This window comes from Tachypleus tridentatus, chromosome 10, assembly GCF_004210375.1.
Source record: "Tachypleus tridentatus isolate NWPU-2018 chromosome 10, ASM421037v1, whole genome shotgun sequence".
Classification (NCBI taxonomy): domain Eukaryota; kingdom Metazoa; phylum Arthropoda; class Merostomata; order Xiphosura; family Limulidae; genus Tachypleus; species Tachypleus tridentatus.
In genome coordinates, this window is record NC_134834.1 from 46,374,615 (window position 1) to 46,396,656 (window position 22,042).

At 34.1% G+C, this 22,042-nt stretch overlaps 1 protein-coding gene across 12 annotated transcripts in view; it reads left to right on the forward strand.

Annotated features, from left to right (window-relative positions):
- Positions 1-22,042, forward strand: part of polybromo (protein) — a 182,375-nt gene that overhangs the window by 41,475 nt on the left and 118,858 nt on the right. For all 12 annotated transcript variants that reach the window (XM_076461156.1, XM_076461165.1, XM_076461157.1 and 9 more), the window contains 4 exons: positions 8,115-8,206; positions 10,781-11,041; positions 12,872-12,941; positions 21,890-21,988. In XM_076461156.1, coding sequence (XP_076317271.1) covers positions 8,115-8,206; positions 10,781-11,041; positions 12,872-12,941; positions 21,890-21,988 — 522 coding nt within the window. The remainder of the gene's footprint in view (positions 1-8,114; positions 8,207-10,780; positions 11,042-12,871; positions 12,942-21,889; positions 21,989-22,042) is intronic.

The window sequence follows — 22,042 nt, forward strand, 5'->3', positions numbered from 1 at the left end:
TTTTCTTATAGTTTTTTCAGTACACAGTTTATTTTATACAATAAACCTGTTCTGAAGGCAACCATTTGCACATATTTCAAAAACATATTTTTTGGTTGAAAAAATGTTTTTGCCATAAATACATTTTTAAACATAATCTGGAAATTTTTTTATATGGCTATCTAATTTTCATGTATCATGTAAATTGATAATTAAACAATAAAACATGTTTTAGTATTGCTGATAAAGGTAGTAATGATTTTATAACAATTGCAGTTAAAAATTATTACATAGCCAGTTATCCAGTGTATAATTTACTTGTGTATGTTATTTGAGTAGGATAAACATAAAAATAATATTTTATGAAGATTTGAGTCATCAAAATATTTTTACAGTCAACTGCCATACTCACTAAATAGTAAACTTAACTAACTTCTGATTTGATAATGATTTTTTTCATAAACATAATAAAGAAAGAAAAACTTGTGTTTACAAACATTGTAACTCAATAAAACTCTTGTATAGCTATTTAAACAAAATAAGTACACTATAATTTTAAACAAATAATCAAATATCAATAACAGACCTTTTATTATATCTCATTCTCCACTCATATAACTTTGCTATTGTGTGTATATATTTCTTGATACTTTTACCTCATGAGAACACCTTCTCCACAAGATATACATTTCTGTGTTAAACTTGAAGTAATGTTTTTTGTTGCCCATTAATTCTACCTCTAAACTCTTTTGAGCAACATACCTTATGTCAAGTTATCTGATGTCTTTGTATTGAAGAAAATTGCTATAGATTTCAAGTGGATATAATTTAACGCAAAATTTGCTTTTAAAATTTACAAGCAAAAGTAATGTTTACAGAAATCATAAAAATTAAATCTGTGTGTTTATTATAATGTAATAAAATATCTTGTACTATATACAGTCATATTTAAACTTTCTTTATAGCTGTTTTCAAGGCTGTTTGATTAGTAATGATCAAACTGCTTGGTGTGGCATCATAGCAAGGTTTAATTAAGGCCTTTATTAAAACAAAGAGAAATGCTTGTAAACCAGTATATCCTGCAAGAGATTAACTCATTTGGATTATAATCCATATATTTCAAATCTTACATTTTTATTCTAGTAGTATGATTAACATGAAGAAAGAAACAGTTTAAAACAAATATTTGAAACTTTTTAAATACTTAAATAGTTATTGATATTTAAAAGCATACTTAGAAGAAAAAATACAGTATTAATAACCTAATACCTGTTTTGAAAATACATTTTAAAAGTTATTACTTACACATTAATTCCACTTGCATTTTCACTTTTTATGTATCTAGAATACAAAAAATGTCTTTATCATGAGAATTCTATCTTTTAAACAACAGAAAATTGATTCTGTACAAAAGTTTGTGTTATAGAAGTTGTATGCATCCTGAACAATACTAATTTTAACATTGAGAGTGTCAGGATAAACCAAGGCATAAAAAATTTACCATGGGGTTCTAGACCCTACCATAAATCTGCACCTACTTTTGAAACATTAATTAATATAAAAGATGGATGGGAAGGGTTAAGCCTTCCTATGAAATTCACATCTGCTTATATTAAAAAAATATAATTATGCAATTATAAATTAGAAGAATAACATAATGTAAAAACAAAAAACATATACACTTTATTTAACACAAGCAGCCAGAGTCAACAGTCCAAAATTATTTGCAGTGAGAGATAGTTCTTGTAGCTTTGCAGTAACAAAGGTAGGTTGAGGAAGTTTAATTGCAATAGGAATTGAGCCTCAAACACTCAAATTGTGAGGTATTTCCCCCACACGCACGCGCGTGCATGCATATTATGTAGCTTTGCACTTAACAACAAACAAATATAATGGTAATAATTTTGATTGTTTGAATGGTAATTGAGATAACCAGAAACAGTTATAATTAGTTGATAGTCAATTTAATATTAATTCTGATTAATCGGTTATTGGAGTAATTAAAGATAATAATAACCAGAAACACTAATTTTGATTAGTTAATTACTTTATGAAAATTAATTTTATCAGAATTTCTAGTAATTGAATAGTTTACCTGTCACTAATTGGTATAGTTGCTGTTTACAGGTAATCAGTTAAATAGTTCTGTTTTTATACATATACAGAATTTTGTCAAAAGTTTTAGATTTTTACAAACTAAAATAAAAGACATTCCATTGTGTCAACTTGTGTCATTTTGTATATGGAGCTCTAACTGTATGTATATTGATTTTCTCTTGCGTGCTGTATTTTTAAGTAGTATTACATATGTTAGCACATTCTCAAAAAATAGTATGTTCAAAGTTGTACTACACCATCAAAGTTGGTACTGTGTGTAGCCCACTTGTCCCTTGTGCTTGTTTCACATAGGAACCTGTACTTTTAACATTTTAAGTATTTGTAGATACATAAGTATTAACTACAATTTTGTGTTTAAATACTGTCAACTTATTTGCTCCCCAAGACTTTATATCCTCACGTAAAAGTTCTTCAAAAATATGCGTTTGTATTTTATAAAATTTTTCTTTAATTATGACCCCACAATGTGGATTCCTGTAATGGTGAGGGGACCTCCCAGAGAAGGTTTTGTTCTTACAGTTTATCTCATCTGGGATCTAAACATCCACCTGCGTGTTTGCCATGCATGGTAACCCATGAAGGGGAGGAGAAAATCCTGGTGGTTGAAGGGTCCAACTCCAACACACCACTTTGGCCTTGAATTCCTGTAAACAGGCAGTCTTAGGGTGGCTTCCCCAGGATCAGTCAGCTAGTCCATTTGGGCCAGGGTCAACTGAGTACCAGCATAAGACGTCCACAACGGGTGTTGTGGACATTGTGTCTGATATGGGTGTTCTGGTATAGTGCTCACAAAACCCAGGCATCACTGCAGTGCCCTTAAGGCATTGTAGTGCATCCCCTTGTTGGGGTCAGTGGGCATCGAAAATTTTTTTATTTATTATGGATACTCCTAAAACAAAAAAAATAACACAACTTGAAACCCACGAGAAAAACCCGACTACTGGAAAACGACCACGCATTGATAAATCTGTACAGCCTAACTCACCACTTGAATCTATCCCACGATTCCTAATATTGCATTTCTTAAGTGACAAACCTCTAGGGCAGATGTCCCCATTTTTTATTCAGAAGGGCTTGCTGGCTCCCCTAAATCAGAAAAAAGCTATGTTCAGGAGAAATCTTAGTAGAAACATCTTCATCACAGCATTCCAAACTCCTCCTTACATCAAAGACCTTGGGAAACAGTATGCCGAATCTTCACTCGTAAAGATGGAATTCTGGAACAAACAAATGTTCTGATACTAACATTTGCTGTTTCACATTTTCTCACCACAATAAAAGCAGGATATCCAAATTGTAAACTGTGACCTTATATTCCAAATCCTGTACGATGTTTCCAATGTCAACGATTTGGTCATTGAAAACAATCTTGCCATGGTTCCTTGACCTGTGCTTGTTGTGGTGGTAAAGACCATAATGCCACTGAATGCCACCTCAAACCACATTGCATAAACTCTAATGGTATGCATCCTTCTTATTTTACCTCTTGCCCTAAATGGGTATAAAAAAAAAGAAGTACAACATCTCAAGACAGTCAACAATCTCACTTATACAGAGGCTCAAAAATTATTATTACCTATTTAGACCAGAACTTATGCTCCTGTAACCCATTCTACTACTACAGTAGGAGTCTACACTATCCCCTACACAATCTTCACCAGCAAATCTTAATGAAACACTTCCCAAAATCAACACAGTTCACGAATCAGTGTCTCCTTCCATCTCTGTCCTTACCACATCTTCCAGTCATTGCTGAACTTTGCCTTCTTCAAGTAAAGATGTTTCCATGGGATCTCCCTCTCTTGATACCCCAAAAATTAAACAAACAACTCATCCGTACCCTCAATCATTAGTATGTGTACCAATAAATTCAGACCTGACCATTCGAGCTAGAGCAGGATTCATAAAGGGCAATAGATCGACATCCAATAAAGGAAATAATGCAGTCGTAAGCAGAAGGACTCTCTACCATCTTCTCCTCTGAAATAATTACATGTGGCCACACTAATCCAATGGAACTTTTGAGGTTTCCAGTCAAATGTGACTGACATCAAAGATCTGATTGACTTTTATTATCCAATATGTCTTTCTTTGCAGGAAACATTTCTACAGCCTACAATCTGCCACTATTCATTATACCAGAACAACAGGCTATGTGTAGGACGGGGACATGGAGGAGTTGCATTGCTGGGTGATCAGCATGTGCCCACCTTGTCCCTTTCATTGACCACACTCTTGGAAGCTGTAGCCATCTGTATCTCCTTGAGTTGTACCATCACTATTTGCTCTCTATACCTTACACCTGAAATGCATTATAATCAATCAGACCTCAATACCCTCATTGAACAACTGCATACCCCCTTTTTAATCTTGGGAGATTTCAATGGGCATAATCTTTTCTGGGATGGCTCCCATATTGATATGAGAGGGTGCACCATAGAGCATATGCTCTTGAACCACAACCTGGCTATATTCAATACTGGCTCTTACACATATTTTCATGCACAAAGTCAGTCATTTACAGCTATAGATATTTCTGTCTGTTCCCCTTTGCTACTCACTTACTTTTCCTGGGAGGTTGACATTAATCCACGAGGTAGTGATCATTTTCCCATCATTTTACGAGAGATTGGTTGTGATCAGTACCACCCAACCCATGTACCTTGATGGAAGGTGGTCCAGGCCAACTGGCCTTCTTTTACCACTCTCTTGGAACTTGATCATGCCATCATTTGTAAATCATCCACAGATGATTGTATAGCAGGAGTAACCAACAGTATTATACAAGCTGCTACTTGATGCATCCCTGAAACCTCGACATGTTCCCTATGGCATCCTCGCCCTTGGTGGAATTCTGCCTTTTCTATAACACGGAAAATTCAGAAGAGTGCTTGGGATAAATTTCGAAGATACCCCATACTCTGAAACCGCATTGCATTTCAGCAAGCCCATACTCACGCTTGACAAGTTTGATGTCAAAGCCAGAAGGAATCTTGGATTAAATACACCTCCAGCATTTCTTCAACCACCAGCACAAAAGTTATATGGGATAAGATCCGGAGGGTAAGTGGATGGTATACTTCTGCCTTCCTCTCTATCTTAATATTTGATGGCCATGAAGTTGCAGATGCACAGAGCATTGCCAATACTCTTAGGGTCTTCTTCTCTCGTGTATCTAGCTCTTTGAACTTATCCCCTTCCTTTTTAGCCATTAAAACACTGATGGAGCATTTGCCTCTTTCCTTTTCAACTGACCATTCCTATGACCACAGTCGTCCTATTACACTGATGGAATTCAAACTTGCTATTCATCAGTCTGGCAGTACATCAGTCAGACCTGATAATATACATTTTGAGATGTTATGCCACCTTTCCCAGAACTCTCTTACTATTCTCCTAGCTGTCTTTAATCGGATATGGCAGGAAAATGTCTATCCAGATGCTTGGCAACAAGCTATCATGATCCCTATTCTGAAACCTGGGAAGGATCCAACAATTCCTTTGAATTACCATCCCATTGCTTTGACAAGTTGTCTCAGTAAGGTCTTAAAGAGGATAATCAATGCCTGCCTTGCTTGGTTTCTTGAATCAAAAAACCTCTCACCTACTCAGTGTGGGTTCCGTAGACAACACTTTATGATAGACCACTTAATTCACCTTGAAACTTCAATCAGAGAAGCCTTTTTAAGATGACAACATCTTGTTACTGTTTTTTTTTATTTAGAAAAAGCTTACAATACAACATGGAGATATGGCATCTTACAAGACCTTCACACGTATGGATTGCATGGAAACTTACCCCTTTTCATCCAGCAATTCTTAATGAAGTGCCGATTCCAAGTCCATGTGGGCTCAACACTTTCTCATTTTTTCCCTCAGGAACTTGGAGTTCCTCAGGGCTGTATTCTGAGTGTCACACTTTTCTTTATAAAGATTAATGCCATCACTGAACAGCTACCCCTACAGTTGCAAAACGGTCTTTTTGTTGATGACTTTCACATTTCATGTCAATCATCAAACATGAGGTTAATTAAATGGCAGCTACAAACTGCAATCAATCAGATACTGAAGTGAACCACGGCAAATGGTTTGAAACTTTCACTCTCTAAAACCGTTTGTATACATTTCTGCCATAAACAGGGAATCCACCCAGATCCAGAATTTCATCTTGTTGATGTACTTCCTATCGTTCCTGTGGCAAAGTTCTTAGGTCTTATATTTGATTGTAAATTAACTTTTATATCGCACATCAAGCAACTTCGTATCAAATGTCTAAAAGCATTGAACATTCTCCATATCCTCTCTTCTATTTCTTGGGGAGCAGATCGATGCTCCATTCTCAAAATTTATCTTACCCTCATCCGATCCAAACTTCACTATGGGTCTGTGGTCTATGGTTCTTCCAGAATCTCCGAACTGAAAACGTTGGATCCTGTCCATCACCAGAGGCTTCAGCTTTGCATTGGAGCTTTTCGTACTTCTCCTGTGCAAAGTCTGTATGTGGAACCTCATGAACCCCCTCTATATATTTGCAACTGTTTCTAATGTGTGCTTCCAAACTTCAATCTTTACCACAACATCGTACCTGGAGTTGTGTTTTCCAACTACAAAAAACCACTTTTTTAATAACAGAAATCTGCCATTGTTCCTTTTAGTCTCCGTATCCAGGCGCAATTATAAGATTTGAATTTATTCTTGAATAACATTGCAGTTTCTTCTTTCGGACTCCGAAGTCCACCAAATGAAAAAATTGCACTTCACTTAAAACCGCGTAGCTAATACACAAATGAAGATATCTGCAATCAGGAAATGGCGTCGTAATCAGCTGTTCTGTGCGAACCTAGCGACACCAAGCGGATTCCCCTGGAACCAACTGGAGCCACGCAATTCAAACAGTCCAAGTATTTTTTGAACAGCCCTTGTAAGTCATATCTCAACATATAGAAAAGATATGAGGTTTTTATTTTATATTCCATCTTGTTGATATTGGTAATTTGAGTTCCTAATTTGTGTGAAACTATAGACTTTGTATTATGATATAACAAACATAAAATTTGAACTAATTCTCCATTCAACATATGTGACACACAAACATCAATATTTAGGTGTGCCCTTTTAATATTTACTTTAAAATGAAGAAATTAACTAATATATACAATACTAAAATTTGAATTATAATGTACAAGTTGATACCAAACATTTAACATAAATTCATAAAACAGAAGTTCAATAAAATTTTGAATGCAAGTCAACAAATATGATGACATGGCCTTTGACTCATGACCCATCACAATCAGTAATATATATTATAGGATTTCTTCATGTTTTTCCATCTTATATGTCCATGACACAGACATGAAGAGTGTACTTGGATCATATTTGGTTTGGTCTCCTGTTGAGATGTGATATTTTTTAATATCACACTTCATGGTCTCTTTTTGTGCACTTCCTAAAGAGTGATCTTTTTTTGTTATCAGCCCTCCATTAGTTCATTGTGGTACTGTAGCATTTAGTGAGAAAGAGTTAAATATTATAAGTTTACATTTTTGAAAACTGAATAGATACTTATCTCCCGTCATATTTCCTACACAGCCTCTCCACTTCTGGTGATACTTGGTGTATGTATTCTGATCAGCTGAGAAGTGAGTAAAGAATCCAAATATAGATAAGATGTTTGTTACCATAGGGGTTGTATTGCACTCCTATTTATGAAGAACTGCTACATAATAATTTAAATGTAGATATGCAGAAACAGGATGTGGAAGGGTATGGTGAGCATTGAGCATTTGGACCAATAGAAGAGCAATTTTTGAGAAGTAGTATGTGTCTACTGGACACATATTATCAGTATAGTTAAATAGAAACATTCATTTTTGTTCCCACATATTCTGTGATAGAGAAGTTTTGTTAATTAAAGCTTCTGTATTAAAGTCCATATTTATTTCATATTATGTTCAGTATCAAGGATTTTATTTCATAACTATATGTTTTGACAAAGATTTTTTTTTATTTTCCAGGATGCAGCTAACTTGCGAAAAATTATAGTCAACAAAAAGCTCGAAATTGAACAAAGGAAAGTCACCCCTGCAAAGTCAAGTGAACGTATTAGGTTAGTCTTCCCCACATATCATGAATGTAGCAATCTACTGTTAGAGTTATGTAAAACCTCAGGTACTTTAGAATGACATAAAGTTTCCCTCTCTCTCTCAACAAAAGCCATAAACTATTTTACAAGCTTATCACTTGAAAAAAAAAAGGAACAACCTTTCAAATTTGTTATTTATAAATGAGTTTTTACCATGTTACATGCCAGTTCAGGTGAAGACAAAACAAAATGAAATACTAATGTTTCTTATTCATTAATAAAATAATTATTGATTTTTAGATATTCAGTATAAGAAATGTATGTACATAGTTTAACAATAAATAAACAGACATTCATGAAATACAAATTGATTATATCCATGACATCATATGCACATAATATCAGTATATAAATACAAGTATTGCTTGCCCATCCTTATTAATCACTTCACCAAAAACTAATGTTAAGCTAATAGAGCAAAAGTAAAACTAGTATTGTAAAATTTTTGGCTAAAGTAAACTTAACTGCTACGTGTATTAATCATGCTTACTTGCAGGCAGTGGTAAATATATTTGAAACAAAGTCAAATAAATAATATCATTTACACTGTCACAAACAAGATTTCCACCTTCAACAGCCCAAGTTGATAGTTTATAGTGGCTGGTCAAACTCATCTATAAAGCATTCAAGGATTTCTGTTTGGCCATTAGCTGTATTTATTGTCATTCTCCAATCATTTAAATTATGTTATTAATGGCCATCTTGTACTTGTCACACAAGCATTGAGTAAAACCCGAATGTTGAGTTAATTGCCCAACTTAAGCAAGTGTTGGACTTTTTGGAATGGTCTGCAAAATTTTCTGTTCTCTTGAAATTAGATCTAACAGAATGCTAGAAGTTACAAGATACTTTTCTGTTTTGTTAACAGTTTTGTAGGCCTAGAGGTTTGAAAACTAGTGTTCATTCCTACAGAAATATTTGTGAATTTCAACTTGAATTGTAATATACAAACCCAAAGAGAACTGTTATAGCAAATTGATTTTCTAAATACTTCCACTGTTGGTCGGTGATAAGTTAATGGACTTGCATTGCTAAAATCTGAAGTTAGATTCCTTGTGGTGGACAAGGTGATGACCCAGTTGTATAACTTTGAGCTAAAACAACAACACTAAAGGCCTGGCATGGCCATGTAGTTAGGAGTACTCAACTTGCAATCTGAGAGTTGCAGGTTTGAATCCCCATTACATCAAACAAGCTTACCTTTAAGCCGTGGAGGGATTATATTATGACAGTCAATCCCTCTTCATTGGTAAAAGAATAGCCCAGGAGTTGGTGGTGAGTGGTAATGATTAGCTTCTTTCTCTCTAGTCTTACACTACTAAATTAAGGATAGCTAGTGGAGATAGCCCTTTTGTAGCTTTGCACAAAATTAAAAACAAGCAAACAACAACTCTAAATACAATGACTGAGATATGATAAAAAAAGAAAAGCTATATTTACTATTGGGAAAAAAGCTATGAATAGACAAGTATGGCTAAAAGAAATATGTTGGCTGAAATTTTGACCAAAAATATTTAAGAAAGTTGGCTGTGAGAGATGTAGTTTGATGAAGATCACAGAATATAAAAATCCATACCACAGAATAAAAGATCTTGGGAATTTACTGTATATTCAGCAGATCTCATAGTTGAATGATGGCAGAAATTGTGAGTCACTTGTAGTGCTGCTGTTAACAGTGAATAGGGAGACGATGTAGTTCAGCAAAAATGGACTTTAGACTGAGGAAAAGTATGAAGAGTAGCACCAATCAAATAGCTGTTACTATTGCATCACAGGCTCAAGTGAGCCCCAGTATTGTTGGAGGTTATTATTGTAGATTGTGCCACAATGGTAAAGTAGCTTCCATGTCATCAACATTGGGCATCACGTATGCTATTACACCTGATTTTAGGACACTGTAATTTTTTTTAGAAAAAGTCCATATTTGTACAATTTTGAAACAGTGAATGCTCCTGTTTGAAAACTAAAACCATGTGATAAATTTGGTGGCATTTCTTTGGTGCCATTAGGGAAGCTAATAGTATATAAAGAGAGACAGTTGTTGTTGTCCCACATATCAGGGGGGTTTGAGCAAATCTTCAACTTATATACATCAGTAACTATCTTGCCAAACAAGAAGATGTTTTCATGTAAAATGAGCTCCTGCTTATTCATCCCAAATCACAAAAAAATCAAAGGTTGTGGCATAACCACTTTCATTTGAACTCTGTTGAACATTGTGATCCAACTTTTCTCACTTACTTGTGAAAGTGTTTCAAAGAATCAGTTGCTGAGGAACATATCAAAGTACTAGACTGAGAATGGGATTCGGGTTCAGTGCAACTGTTTCTGCTGTAAATATTGCAAAGAGCAGATCCACAAAATACTAATGATAATCTTATATCTTTTCTTTATTATTTTTTTTATTTGAGAAGATGCTATTATTTCTGAAATGGGTATTTGTTTACATACTGGTAATCTGTGTATTTTCTGAATGTGATAATCAAACAGATAATATTGGACAAATTAATTAAAAATTACATATTGATGTCTTCAAAGGGCCAGGAGAATGCCAGCTGGACAGAAATGGTCAGCAATCACTGCAGCTTTACAGTATGAATCTGATATGGATGACCGTGCAAGTTCAGTTGGTGGAGGAGATGGGGAAGATGGAGTTGAAGGTGTTGATGAAGGAAATGACTCTGGTCCAGAAGATGCAGACAACAACCCTCAGTGGCAACTTTATGAAACTGTAAAAACTTACCAGAGTCCACAGGGTATTATACTGTCAGAGCCATTTATGAAGCTACCACCAAGAAGGTTGGTGTAACATCAGAAAAGTAATATGTTCTGTAATCTTAAGATCTTCAAATCTGTGTATGTTCAAATTAAGTTGATTATGTTGATAAATATAAATGTTCCAAACATCACTAGCTTATATTTTGCTTTACACTGTGCTTCATCATCTTTAAGCATAACATTCTTGTGTCTGTACTTTCAAGTATTATTAAAAACAATCAGATTTGCATATAAATATTGTTTTGAAAAAGTAAAGTATGTAGTGCAGTCGTCACTATCAGAACTCTAAGGGTAAGTGAAAGCAAGATCTGTTGGTTTATAGGAGTGTGCATAATAAATGTTGAAAAATAAACTACAGCTGTAATATAACCATACAGAGCCATTCTATCATCACGTATATGTTTGTTGGAAAGTCTACACAGAAAAAACATTTTTATTTTTCAGAGTATGAAAATTTCTTCACATTGAGTGAAAATGATTCACACTATGAATAAAATATTCAGAGTAGAAACTATTATTAATTTAGCACATATTGAAAGTTTAACTAATTGTACACTGAAACTAAAATAATTAATTGTAGGAAATACACATTTTGACTGTTAAAGTTACTGTGATTCCTTTGTGTGTTATTTCATTTAACTTGGTGATACATGAGTTTTAGTCAGACAGAGGTAGGGGACTTGTGGTTCTATGTGCAAATCAGGGTTTGCAGTCAGTACTGGTGGTATCAGTACTGCATTATAATATGACATATATTTAGAATATCTATCATCACATGTCCCACCTTTAGAATTTTGACAAAACACCTCTTGTATTTCAGTTTTGCTTTTCACAAAATTATAAATGCTTGAGGCAGTAGTTTTGAGTTCATACTTCAGTTCATAAGTGAATCTCACCATGAAAATTAACAACAGCTCATATCGAATATGGTAAACTGGTGACTCTCATATCTGGAAGAGAATGTGAATATGTGCCAACTTGAGTGATGACACATTAGGTGGGAGCATGCGTGATTAACCCTTAGCGTGCAGATAGGTCAAACTGTGTACATCATGATGTTTTAGTGCAATATATTCAAATTTATATGAACTACTTACTTATCATTGTATATAACCATAGGTAATAAATCAAATTTTAATATTATATAAGTTTTTAATTTTCTAAGGAAATATTTGAACACAACCTCAAATTACTCTAATTTTAGAATTTGAATATTTGTTCTTGAGCCATCTCTTCTTCTGTATATATTTGTCCACCCCTTAGATAACCATTAAAATGTAACATAAAAATATTCTTTATAATTTCATCATCATTATTCTGAAGTTTTGTTTTATATTCTTTAATCTCATGGGGCTGGGGCTACAGAGCAATCAAAGAAAATTCAGAAACCACTTTACATGCCTATCTCTGACATGTCCTAATTTACAACTTGCTAATAGATTTTTCTGATACTAACTCCCATAAAATTTATAACCAATAGAAAGCCTAGATGTCAACTGATTTATTGCCATAGTCATCATACTATGTGAACTTGCAGAAAATTAGTTTGATGGGAAGAAAAAAATTCTGACAAGAACAATGAATTTGTAACTGCTGAAGTGCTGATACTTGCAACCTTTTACCACCAGTACTATTGCAAATGTATATGAACGTATCAAAGTAGAAGTTTACAGATGTAATTTAACGTATGATTATATTTTTCAAAGTAACTAAATTTTGAAAAAGAGAAAAATAATTATAGTATGTGTAAAAATGTTTATTTTAAGTTTAATGGAAGAAATATTTTCCATTTCTTTATGATAAATGTACCTCTACAATCTTTTGTAAATCATGTTTGTTCTTATTTTTCAGAATCTATCCAGATTATTACAGAGAAATTAAATTACCTATGTCACTTTTCAAGATCAAAAGAAGAATTAAGGTCAGAATGTTATCATTTAAATGTTTATGAACGAAAGATATTGTGTTATTGTAAATATTTGATATTTTATTGTTATCACTAGAATAATCCATAGCCATGTTTCTCTTTTGTTATCTATATATATTGAGTTTGAGCGTGTGTGTTTGTGCGTTAGCATTAAAACTAGAATCATTGACACAGGCAACTTTTGGAAGGCACAAAAATTAAAGAACAATTTTACATTCACACAATAAAACCTTCACTAAACAGAGATTTAAAACATTGGTTGAATCTGCACAGTTTATAACCAATCAGAAACAGAAATAAACAAATCATAACATACACTCCAAATCCACCATAACACCATACATGTACTGACCTGGAAAAAAAAGGTGAAAACTTTTGAAATTTTATCCTCTTCACTTGTGTTTCTAAAATAGGCACTTGCTGTGCATTCAACTTAATTTTGTCTCCATCAGGTATTTTCCATAACTTAAAATAACCTTGACTCTTTAGACGTTTTAATATTTATTATAAAAACATGTAAAGAATTTATTTAATTTGCAGTCTTTATATCCATTATCTTTCAATGTATTTATTAATAATGAAACTTTATCCATAAATTATGTTCTTACAGACTATTAAAAGTTGTTTTAATTGAGGTATAATAATAATACATTTTAACATTATATGTGGAATAATACTATTGGGGGTGGGCAGACCAAGGATGGAAAAATTCAATTCCCTTCTTTTATCAAAAATAGTCCACTGTAGTCTGACTTGTACAAAATTAATTTCGAAATAATTAGTGTGAACATCATTACTATTGCTTCTTTCTATTGCAAGTTCTTTCTGATGTCTTAAGTGACACATAAAATTTAAATTATTTTTGGAAATTAAATCATCTATGTTATGAATCTGTGGATGTATAAATTAGGATTTAATATCTGCTTAAGAACTGGGTTTTCATAAAAGAATGGTCATGTGGTTTAGGCCCTTGACTCGTAATCAGGGGATCACAGGTTCGAATTCCCGTCACACCAAACATGCTTGCCCTAACAGCTGTAAGGACATAATAATGTGATGACCAATCCCATTACTTGTTGGTAAAAGAGTAGCCTAGGAGTTGGCAATGGGTGGTAATGACTAACTGCCTACCCTCTAGTCTTACATTGCTAAATTATGGACTGCTAGCCCAGAGAGTCCTCATGTAGCTTTGCATGAAATTCAAAACAAACCAAACCATAGAAGAACAGATACAGATTAACCATGTTACCCTAATTAAACCCCTTGGTGTGGATTTCTGTATGTGGTAAGGGGACCTCCCAGGGAATGTTTTTTTTTTTTTCAGTCTACCTCCTCTGGAATCTAAACATCCCCCCCCCCTGTGTTTGTCATGTGTGGTGACCTGTGAAGGGGAGGAGAGGATCCTTGTGGTTGATGAGCCCAACCCTAACACACCACTTTGGCCTTGAATTCCTGTAAAAGGTGGCCTTAGGATGGCCCCTCTTGGGTCAGTCGGCTGATCCACTTGGGCTATGTTCAACCAAGAACTCGTGTTGGATGTTTTCAACAGGTGTTGTGGACACTAAATCTGATGCTGGTGTCTGGGTATACTGCTCACAAAACCCTGGTGTTGCTGCAGTGTCCTTGTTTGATATTGTAGTGCATCCCCTCATAGGGCTCCATGGTGGGTGGAGTCAGTGGGCACCGAAATTTCCTTTTTTTATTGTGGATCTTCCAAATAAAACCTTAAATAAAATAGTGAAAAAAACAGCCCATAGGTAAACGACCATGTCTTGAAGATTCTGAGCAGCAATCTTCAACATCTGTAACCTCATTGTTGTACCTCATTTTTTTATCCTACATTCTCTTTCAGACAAACCTTTTGGGCAAATGTCTCTCTTTTTCATTCAGAAAGGACTAGAGGGACTTGCTGGCTCTCCAAAGTTAGTAAAGAAGCTTTGATTTGGTGACATATTGGTGGAAACATCTACATCTCAACACAGTGAACTCCTCTTGCATTCAAAGGCAATTGGGAATATACTTATTGAGGTTACACCTCATGCTACTTTGAATTCATCACAAGGAGTTATTGTTGAGAAGGATTTAAAGAATATCCCTGAGTCAGAGGTTATTGCTAGTTTCTTCAATCAAGGAGTTTCTGCAATGAGGCATATCTCCACTCATGAAGATGGAATTATGATGCTGACCAACATTCTCATTTTGACATTTACATCACCACATCCACCTGCCACTATCAAGGCAGGTTATCTTACTTTGCAGGGTACAGCCATACATTTCAAATCCTCTCAGAAGTTTCCAGTGTCAGCATTTTGATCACTCAAAGACGTCATGTCATGGTTCTTTGATGCTCAATGGGTAAGACGTCAAAGCCAGAAGGAATCTTGGGTTAAGTTCACAACTAGCATATCCTCTACCATCAGTTCCAAAGTCATATGGGACAAGATTTGAAAGGTCAGTGGGCAATATAATTCTGTCCCCCTTTTGATCTTGCTCTCTGATAGCCAGGAAGAAGCTGATAGCCGAGTATTGCCAGTACTCTAGATGAAAGCTTTTGCCAGGTATCTAACACTTTTGCTTCTTCCTCCACTGTCTTAGCCATCAAGACTCGGATAGAGTGATCATATCTTTCCTTTCGAACTGATTGTCTCTATGACTATAATCTTCCCTTCACACTAGTGGAGCTCATACTGGCCCTTTATCAGTCTGCCAGTATATTAGTTTGACCTGGTGATGTACACTATGAAATGCTGCACCATCTGTCTCCTGCTTCTCTTGCTATTCTTCTGATTGTTTTTAACTGGATCTGGCAGGAGAATGTTTTTCCTGATGCCTGACACCAGGCTATTGTCCTACCTGTCTCTGAGCCTGGTAAGGATCCCAAGATTCCTTCAAACTACCATCCAATTGCTTTCAAGAGCTGTCTCTGTAGGACTTTAGAGAAGATGGTAAATGCTCACCTTGTTTGGTTTTTCGAATAAAACAACCTCCTCTCACCCACCCAGTGTGGATTCCGCAGACAGCACTCCACCATGGACCACCTGATTTGACTTAAAACGTCAGCCAGAGAAGCGTTTCTCAAAGAACAACATCTTGTATCAATATTCTTTGACATTGATACAACATGGAGATATGGAATTTTTCAAGACCTCCATCTATATAGATTAAGTGGTCATTTGCCCATATTTATTAAAAATCTTTTTAATGAACAGGAGATTCCAAATTTGTATGGGTTCGACACTTTCCCGTTCTTTTCTACAGGAACTTGGAGTCCCTCAGGGCTGTGTTTTGAGTGTCACACTTTTCAGTACAAAGATTAATGCCATCACTGAACAACTCCCTCTCACTGTTGCAAACAGACTCTATGTCGATGACTTTCACATCTCATGTCAGTTGTCGAACATGAGGTTCATTGAGCGGCAGCTTTAAACTGCCCTCAATCATTTACTGAAGTGGACCACAGCAAACGGCTGTAATGTTTCTCTCTCTAAAACTTTTTGCATGCATTTTTGCCACCAACAGGATATTCACCATGATCCTGAACTCCATATCAGTGTAATTGTGCTGTCTGTTGTCCCTGAAACAAAGTTCTTGGGGCTTATCTTTGACCGTAAGCTTATCTTTATACCACACATCAAGCAGCTATGGGTCAAATGTACAAGAGCACTGTACATCCTCCATGTCCTCTCTTCCCCAGAGTCTCATGAACCTTCTTTGCAACTCTCTTTACTATATGCTTTGAAACTTTGTTCCTTAGCAAGGCATCCTACCTGGGGTTGTGTTTTCCTTCCTCAGTGGGCTATACTTTTTCAGAACAGATGATCAGTCATTGCTCCTTTTGACCTTTGTATCCAGGTGCAGTTGGATAAATTGGGTTTGCCCTTAGATAACTGCTGTATCCACTGGTCAGCCCATCCCGCTATGGCTTATTACAGTTCCCAAATGTGACCTAATTTTAAGTCATCTGAGAAAAGCAGACACTCCTGATTGAAAATACTGTCTGTTATTTGCTGAACATCTTTTGAACCATCCTTCCATTCCTATATATACAGATGGTTCGAAATCAGGTGACTGTATGGGCTCTGCCATGGTTTGTTGTGGTTCAGTGGGTGTGTGCAGAATCCCCTCTACAGCTTCTGTGTTCACTGCTGAACTGTATACCATTTCTCTTGCCCTGAATCACATAGAAGCTAAGCAGTACTCAAACTGCACTATTTATATTGACTTGCTTAGTTCTCTGCTGGCCCTGGAAATTGCTTCACATTAGTTCACACCCTGTTCTTGCCGATATTCAAAACCAACAGGCCCATTTCTCTTTAACATCTACTTATATCCAGTTTTTCTGGGTACTGGGTCACGTTAGTATTTGCGGGAACATGCTCGCTGACACCGCAGCTAAATCTATCTGCTCTGGCACTATCACTGTTGTGCCTGTTCCATACACAGACTATGGGCCTGTATTTAGGGTGCGGCTTTGTGCCAGCTGGCAGAAACTTGGAGTGAGCAATGCAACAACATGCTTTTCCAAATAAAACCCTATATTAGACTTTGGCCTTCTTGCTTCCATAAGGATCAGAAAGAAGAAGGTGTTCTAACTAGACTTCGTACTGGTCACAGTTTTTTAACTCGTTATTTTCTTTTATCTGGAACTGATACACCAATATGTAGTCTGTGTAACTCAGGTCACAATAAGCCACATTTTACTTTCTTGCCGTCATTCTGTCCCAAGGTTTGTTTGTAATGTTAGACAGTGTTATTGGTGATGTTGACACTGTCCACCTTGGTAAAGTTTTTACTTTTTTAAAGGCCATTAATCTTTTTATTGCCATTTAAGTTCTGTAATTTATACATTAGACCCTACATAATGTGATTCCCTTTTGAGAATCAAAGTTCATCTAGTTTGATTTGAAATTAGAAAATGGCTGTAATATCAAAATACTCAAAACCAGGACTGGAAAGGTCAACTTCAGGTGACTGACACTGCTGTTTGAACTACTTGTTAGTCATCCTGGTGAGTTATTATTAAAATTTTGTTAGAAGTCTTTTAAAAAATTTTATTACTTTAATTTTTGAAAATGTCTATAATGTCGAATAACTCAGAACCAGGACTGGAAAGGCCAACTTCAGGTGACTGACACTGCTGTTTGAACTACTTGTTAGTCATCCTGGTGAGTTATTATTAAAATTTTGTTAGAAGTCTTTTAAAAAATTTTATTACTTTAATTTTTGAAAATGTCTATAATGTCGAATAACTCAGAACCAGGACTGGAAAGGCCAACTTCAGGTGACTGACACTGCTGTTTGAACTACTTGTTAGTCATCCTGGTGAGTTATTATTAAAATTTTGTTAGAAGTCTTTTAAAAAATTTTATTACTTTAATTTTTGAAAATGTCTATAATGTCGAATAACTCAGAACCAGGACTGGAAAGGCCAACTTCAGGTGACTGACACTGCTGTTTGAACTACTTGTTAGTCATCCTGGGGAGTTATTATTAAAATTTTGTTAGAAGTCTTTTAAAAAATTTTATTACTTTAATTTTTGAAAATGTCTATAACGTCGAATAACTCAGAACCAGGACTGGAAAGGCCAACTTCAGGTGACTGACAGTGGTTTTTGTACTAATCTGTTAGTCTTCCTGGCGAGTTATGATAATTACAGTTATGCTACAGAAAGTCCTTTACAACTTGTATTGCTGTAGTTTTTCTCTTAACGTTGTAGACGAGATGTAAACATTGGTTTTATGCTATTTATGTTTTTTTAAACTCTCAGTGATGTCAAGAAACCCACTTGTTGAGAAATTTATATGCAAAAACGGCTCGTTTGGGTTGAGAAAATATTTTACATAGAAGAGCGAAGTAAAAGTTCGCTCTTCTATGTAAAATATTTTCTCAACCCAAACGAGCCGTTTTTGCATATAAATTTTTTAAACTCTGTTTTGTTTTACCTTAATTTCCTTTTATGAATTTTACTAAATTTATTTTAATTTTAACTATTTACCAGATGTTTGGTGCAAATAGCCTAGCTGCTTTGTGCCATAAAATGCCAAATCAACCAACCAACACTTATTAAATTCTTCAGATCATTATTAGTACATGGTATGGGGAAATCATACATAGAAATGTAGGTGGCTGTGTTTGAAGAATTTAAATTATTTAAATGGTCCAAAACTGGAATGCTTTTACTTTGATGATCTAAAAATAACGATCTGAATTATTTGATAACTATTTTATTTTTTGAAACAAGACACCTAAAACTTTATTGAGTACAATATGAACAAATTTAATAATTGTACTTAAAAGAATTGGTAATGATTACGAACATAACAGGATTTTTATGCAATTTCAGAATTGCATATAAAAATGCATGTTAGAACAGTTTATCGTCAGCATTTGTATATTGTCTGATAGCTAGAATATCCCCAGTATGTTTGGATGCTATTACCACAGGCATTATCCATTATGATATCAAGTTAACAATTAGGACTGAAAATGGTGATACTTATTTCATACACACACACACACACACACACACACAGAATACATGTAAATTACTTAAAATAACTGTTATTTAAGTCTAATCTTATTTGCAGCTGTTTTCTTCTGTAGTAGAAATACTTTGGAAACTTCGAATATGGTTTCTTAAGGGTGCCTCCCATGAAGCTGTTTAAGCATTGCCCAAAATAAGTGTTGATTATTCATCAAAAGGTCCAAAATTGAATAATTTATTGTCTATGACTGAGCTTTGTTAGATAACACTTTGATCATTTTGACCTGTTAAACATTAACTTGCTTAAGTCATGAACACTTTTCTTCATTTCCTTTTTTTTTGCTATTAATTTACTGTAAAGTGTTAATGCAGTATTTCCACACTTCATGAAAAAGCTTGTAAAATAGTTAGAAACTCCTGGAAGATCCTTTAAACTTTAAATAATGCCTTCTATGATGACCACATATAATGACAACATACACAGTACATGAATGTCAGAAGTCTGTGTTTTCTTATTTGGCCTGAACGTCTAACTGCAGGTGTAATTTTAGACCCTACATTTTATAAAATAGAGATATGCATCTCTTCTTTGCGTTACTCTTATCATATTTCATATATAATGGTATCCAAGTTACTTTTTGTTTTATTCGTTATCTGATATTATGTAATATTAGTTGTTCTATGAAGATTTTTCTGTGTAGTAGACATTCCGGTATTTTAGTATATATTAGTGGCAAAGTAGAATTATTTAGCATGTGCTTTTGAACCAAAGTTGTGCTGGAGTTTGTGTTAACCCATAAACAGCATCTTATTTAGCTAAGCACTTATCATTTAAGGATAATTTAAATTGTAAAATGTATTCACTAAAGTAAATATAAATATAAATAATGTATTACTATATGTTTTTCTTAAATTAAAAAGTATTTCAAAATAATCTAGTAATATGATTTATATTTATCTTAATTATGTAATAATAAGAAAATGAAATAGTGACAAGATAATATTAAAATGTTTTATGTTTAACATAATAATTTCAGTCAGTTTAGGTCCTGACATTGATAATTCTGCTACAATAAAAATCCACAGTTGCTTGTAAGTGGATTGCTGAATAGAAACAACTAAAGATATGTCTTGTTGATATAAGTTTTGATGCAAATAAAAAAAAAATAATATATCGGGCATATAACATCTGTGATTATCATTAGAAATTTCTAGTCACAGAAACTACAGACATTTTAAACATTCTTATAGAGGCAATGGCAGAAGTGTAAGAATTATAAGAACTTATATTTGAAAGTAAAGAAAAATTTAGTAATATGTCAGTCATATTATATTTACTACATCTATGACTGTCAAGGCCTTTCCCGGTACTAAGGCTCATTGGACCAGTTGGGATACGACAGACATAATAGTTATCAAGATAATACATGTATTATCTGTGTGAACTAGATTAAATTGAAGAAACTGTATTTATTACATTATGCATCAAAATTTGGTTTTTGATTTTTATTAACATCAAATTTATTTAACACTAGTTTGTTGCAAAAAAAGTTTGCACTTTGTAGCTTAAAGCAACTCTTTGAACAACAACTAATGATTGTTCACACAGATGAGTTATGACTATTGAGGGTACTTGTAGATTGTATACTTTGGTATGCTATTTATAAGTTTTTTAAGAAATAATTTTAAGCTATTCTATCTGGGTAGCACCTATAGCAAATTATGCACCTAATTGGGGTCTAAAAGTAAAATAGTAATATACATTTGTACCAGTAATAGTAGAGATTTATATAACACTGCTTGCATTAAATGACTGTGTGACCTCCTGATATTGGGTACTTTGGCTGTCAGTAAATGGTTTTGTGTTCTTCTGATTTTTAGTTTGATTGTCAATAAATACTTTTATGACCTTTTAATTGTTTAATGTGGCTGTTAGTAAGTTATTTTGTTGTATCTTTCAATTGTTTAATTTAGCTGTTAGTAAGTACTTTTGTATCTCGTAATTGTTTAGTTTGACTGTCAGTAAATAGTTTTATAACGTGATTGTGTAGTTTAGCTATCATTAAGTAGCTCTATGTCTTTATTGTCTAGTTTAATTATCATTAGATAGCTTTGCAGCTTTCGAATTGTGTAGTTTGGCTGTAAATAAATAGTTTTTGAACTCCTGATTGTGTAGTTTGCTGTTATTAAATAGTTTGTTTGTTTTACTGATTGAATTGTTGGCTGTCAGTAAATAGTTTTGCAACCTTCTAACTCTTAATTGTGCATTGAAAAAGATATGTTTGTTCTTTTCATTTGGTGGTTATATTGTTTATGTAAGGTTTTATTTTCAAAAATACTATATAAACAGCTCTTTTTAATGTGTTAGTTGACATGAAAGTAATTAATGTATAGGAAAAGACATTAGTGTTATTAAAAGTCTTAATACATTTTCTGTAATATTTTCATTTTTTATAGTCTGGTAGATACCGTAGTACAATGGAAGTAGTGGATGATATGAATTTGATGTTTGAAAATGCTCGAAAATATAACCGTCCAGATTCCAAAATATTCAAGGTGAGTCAAAAGTATTATAAAAGCTAAATTTTGTTGTCAGTTTTCTCTTACTGG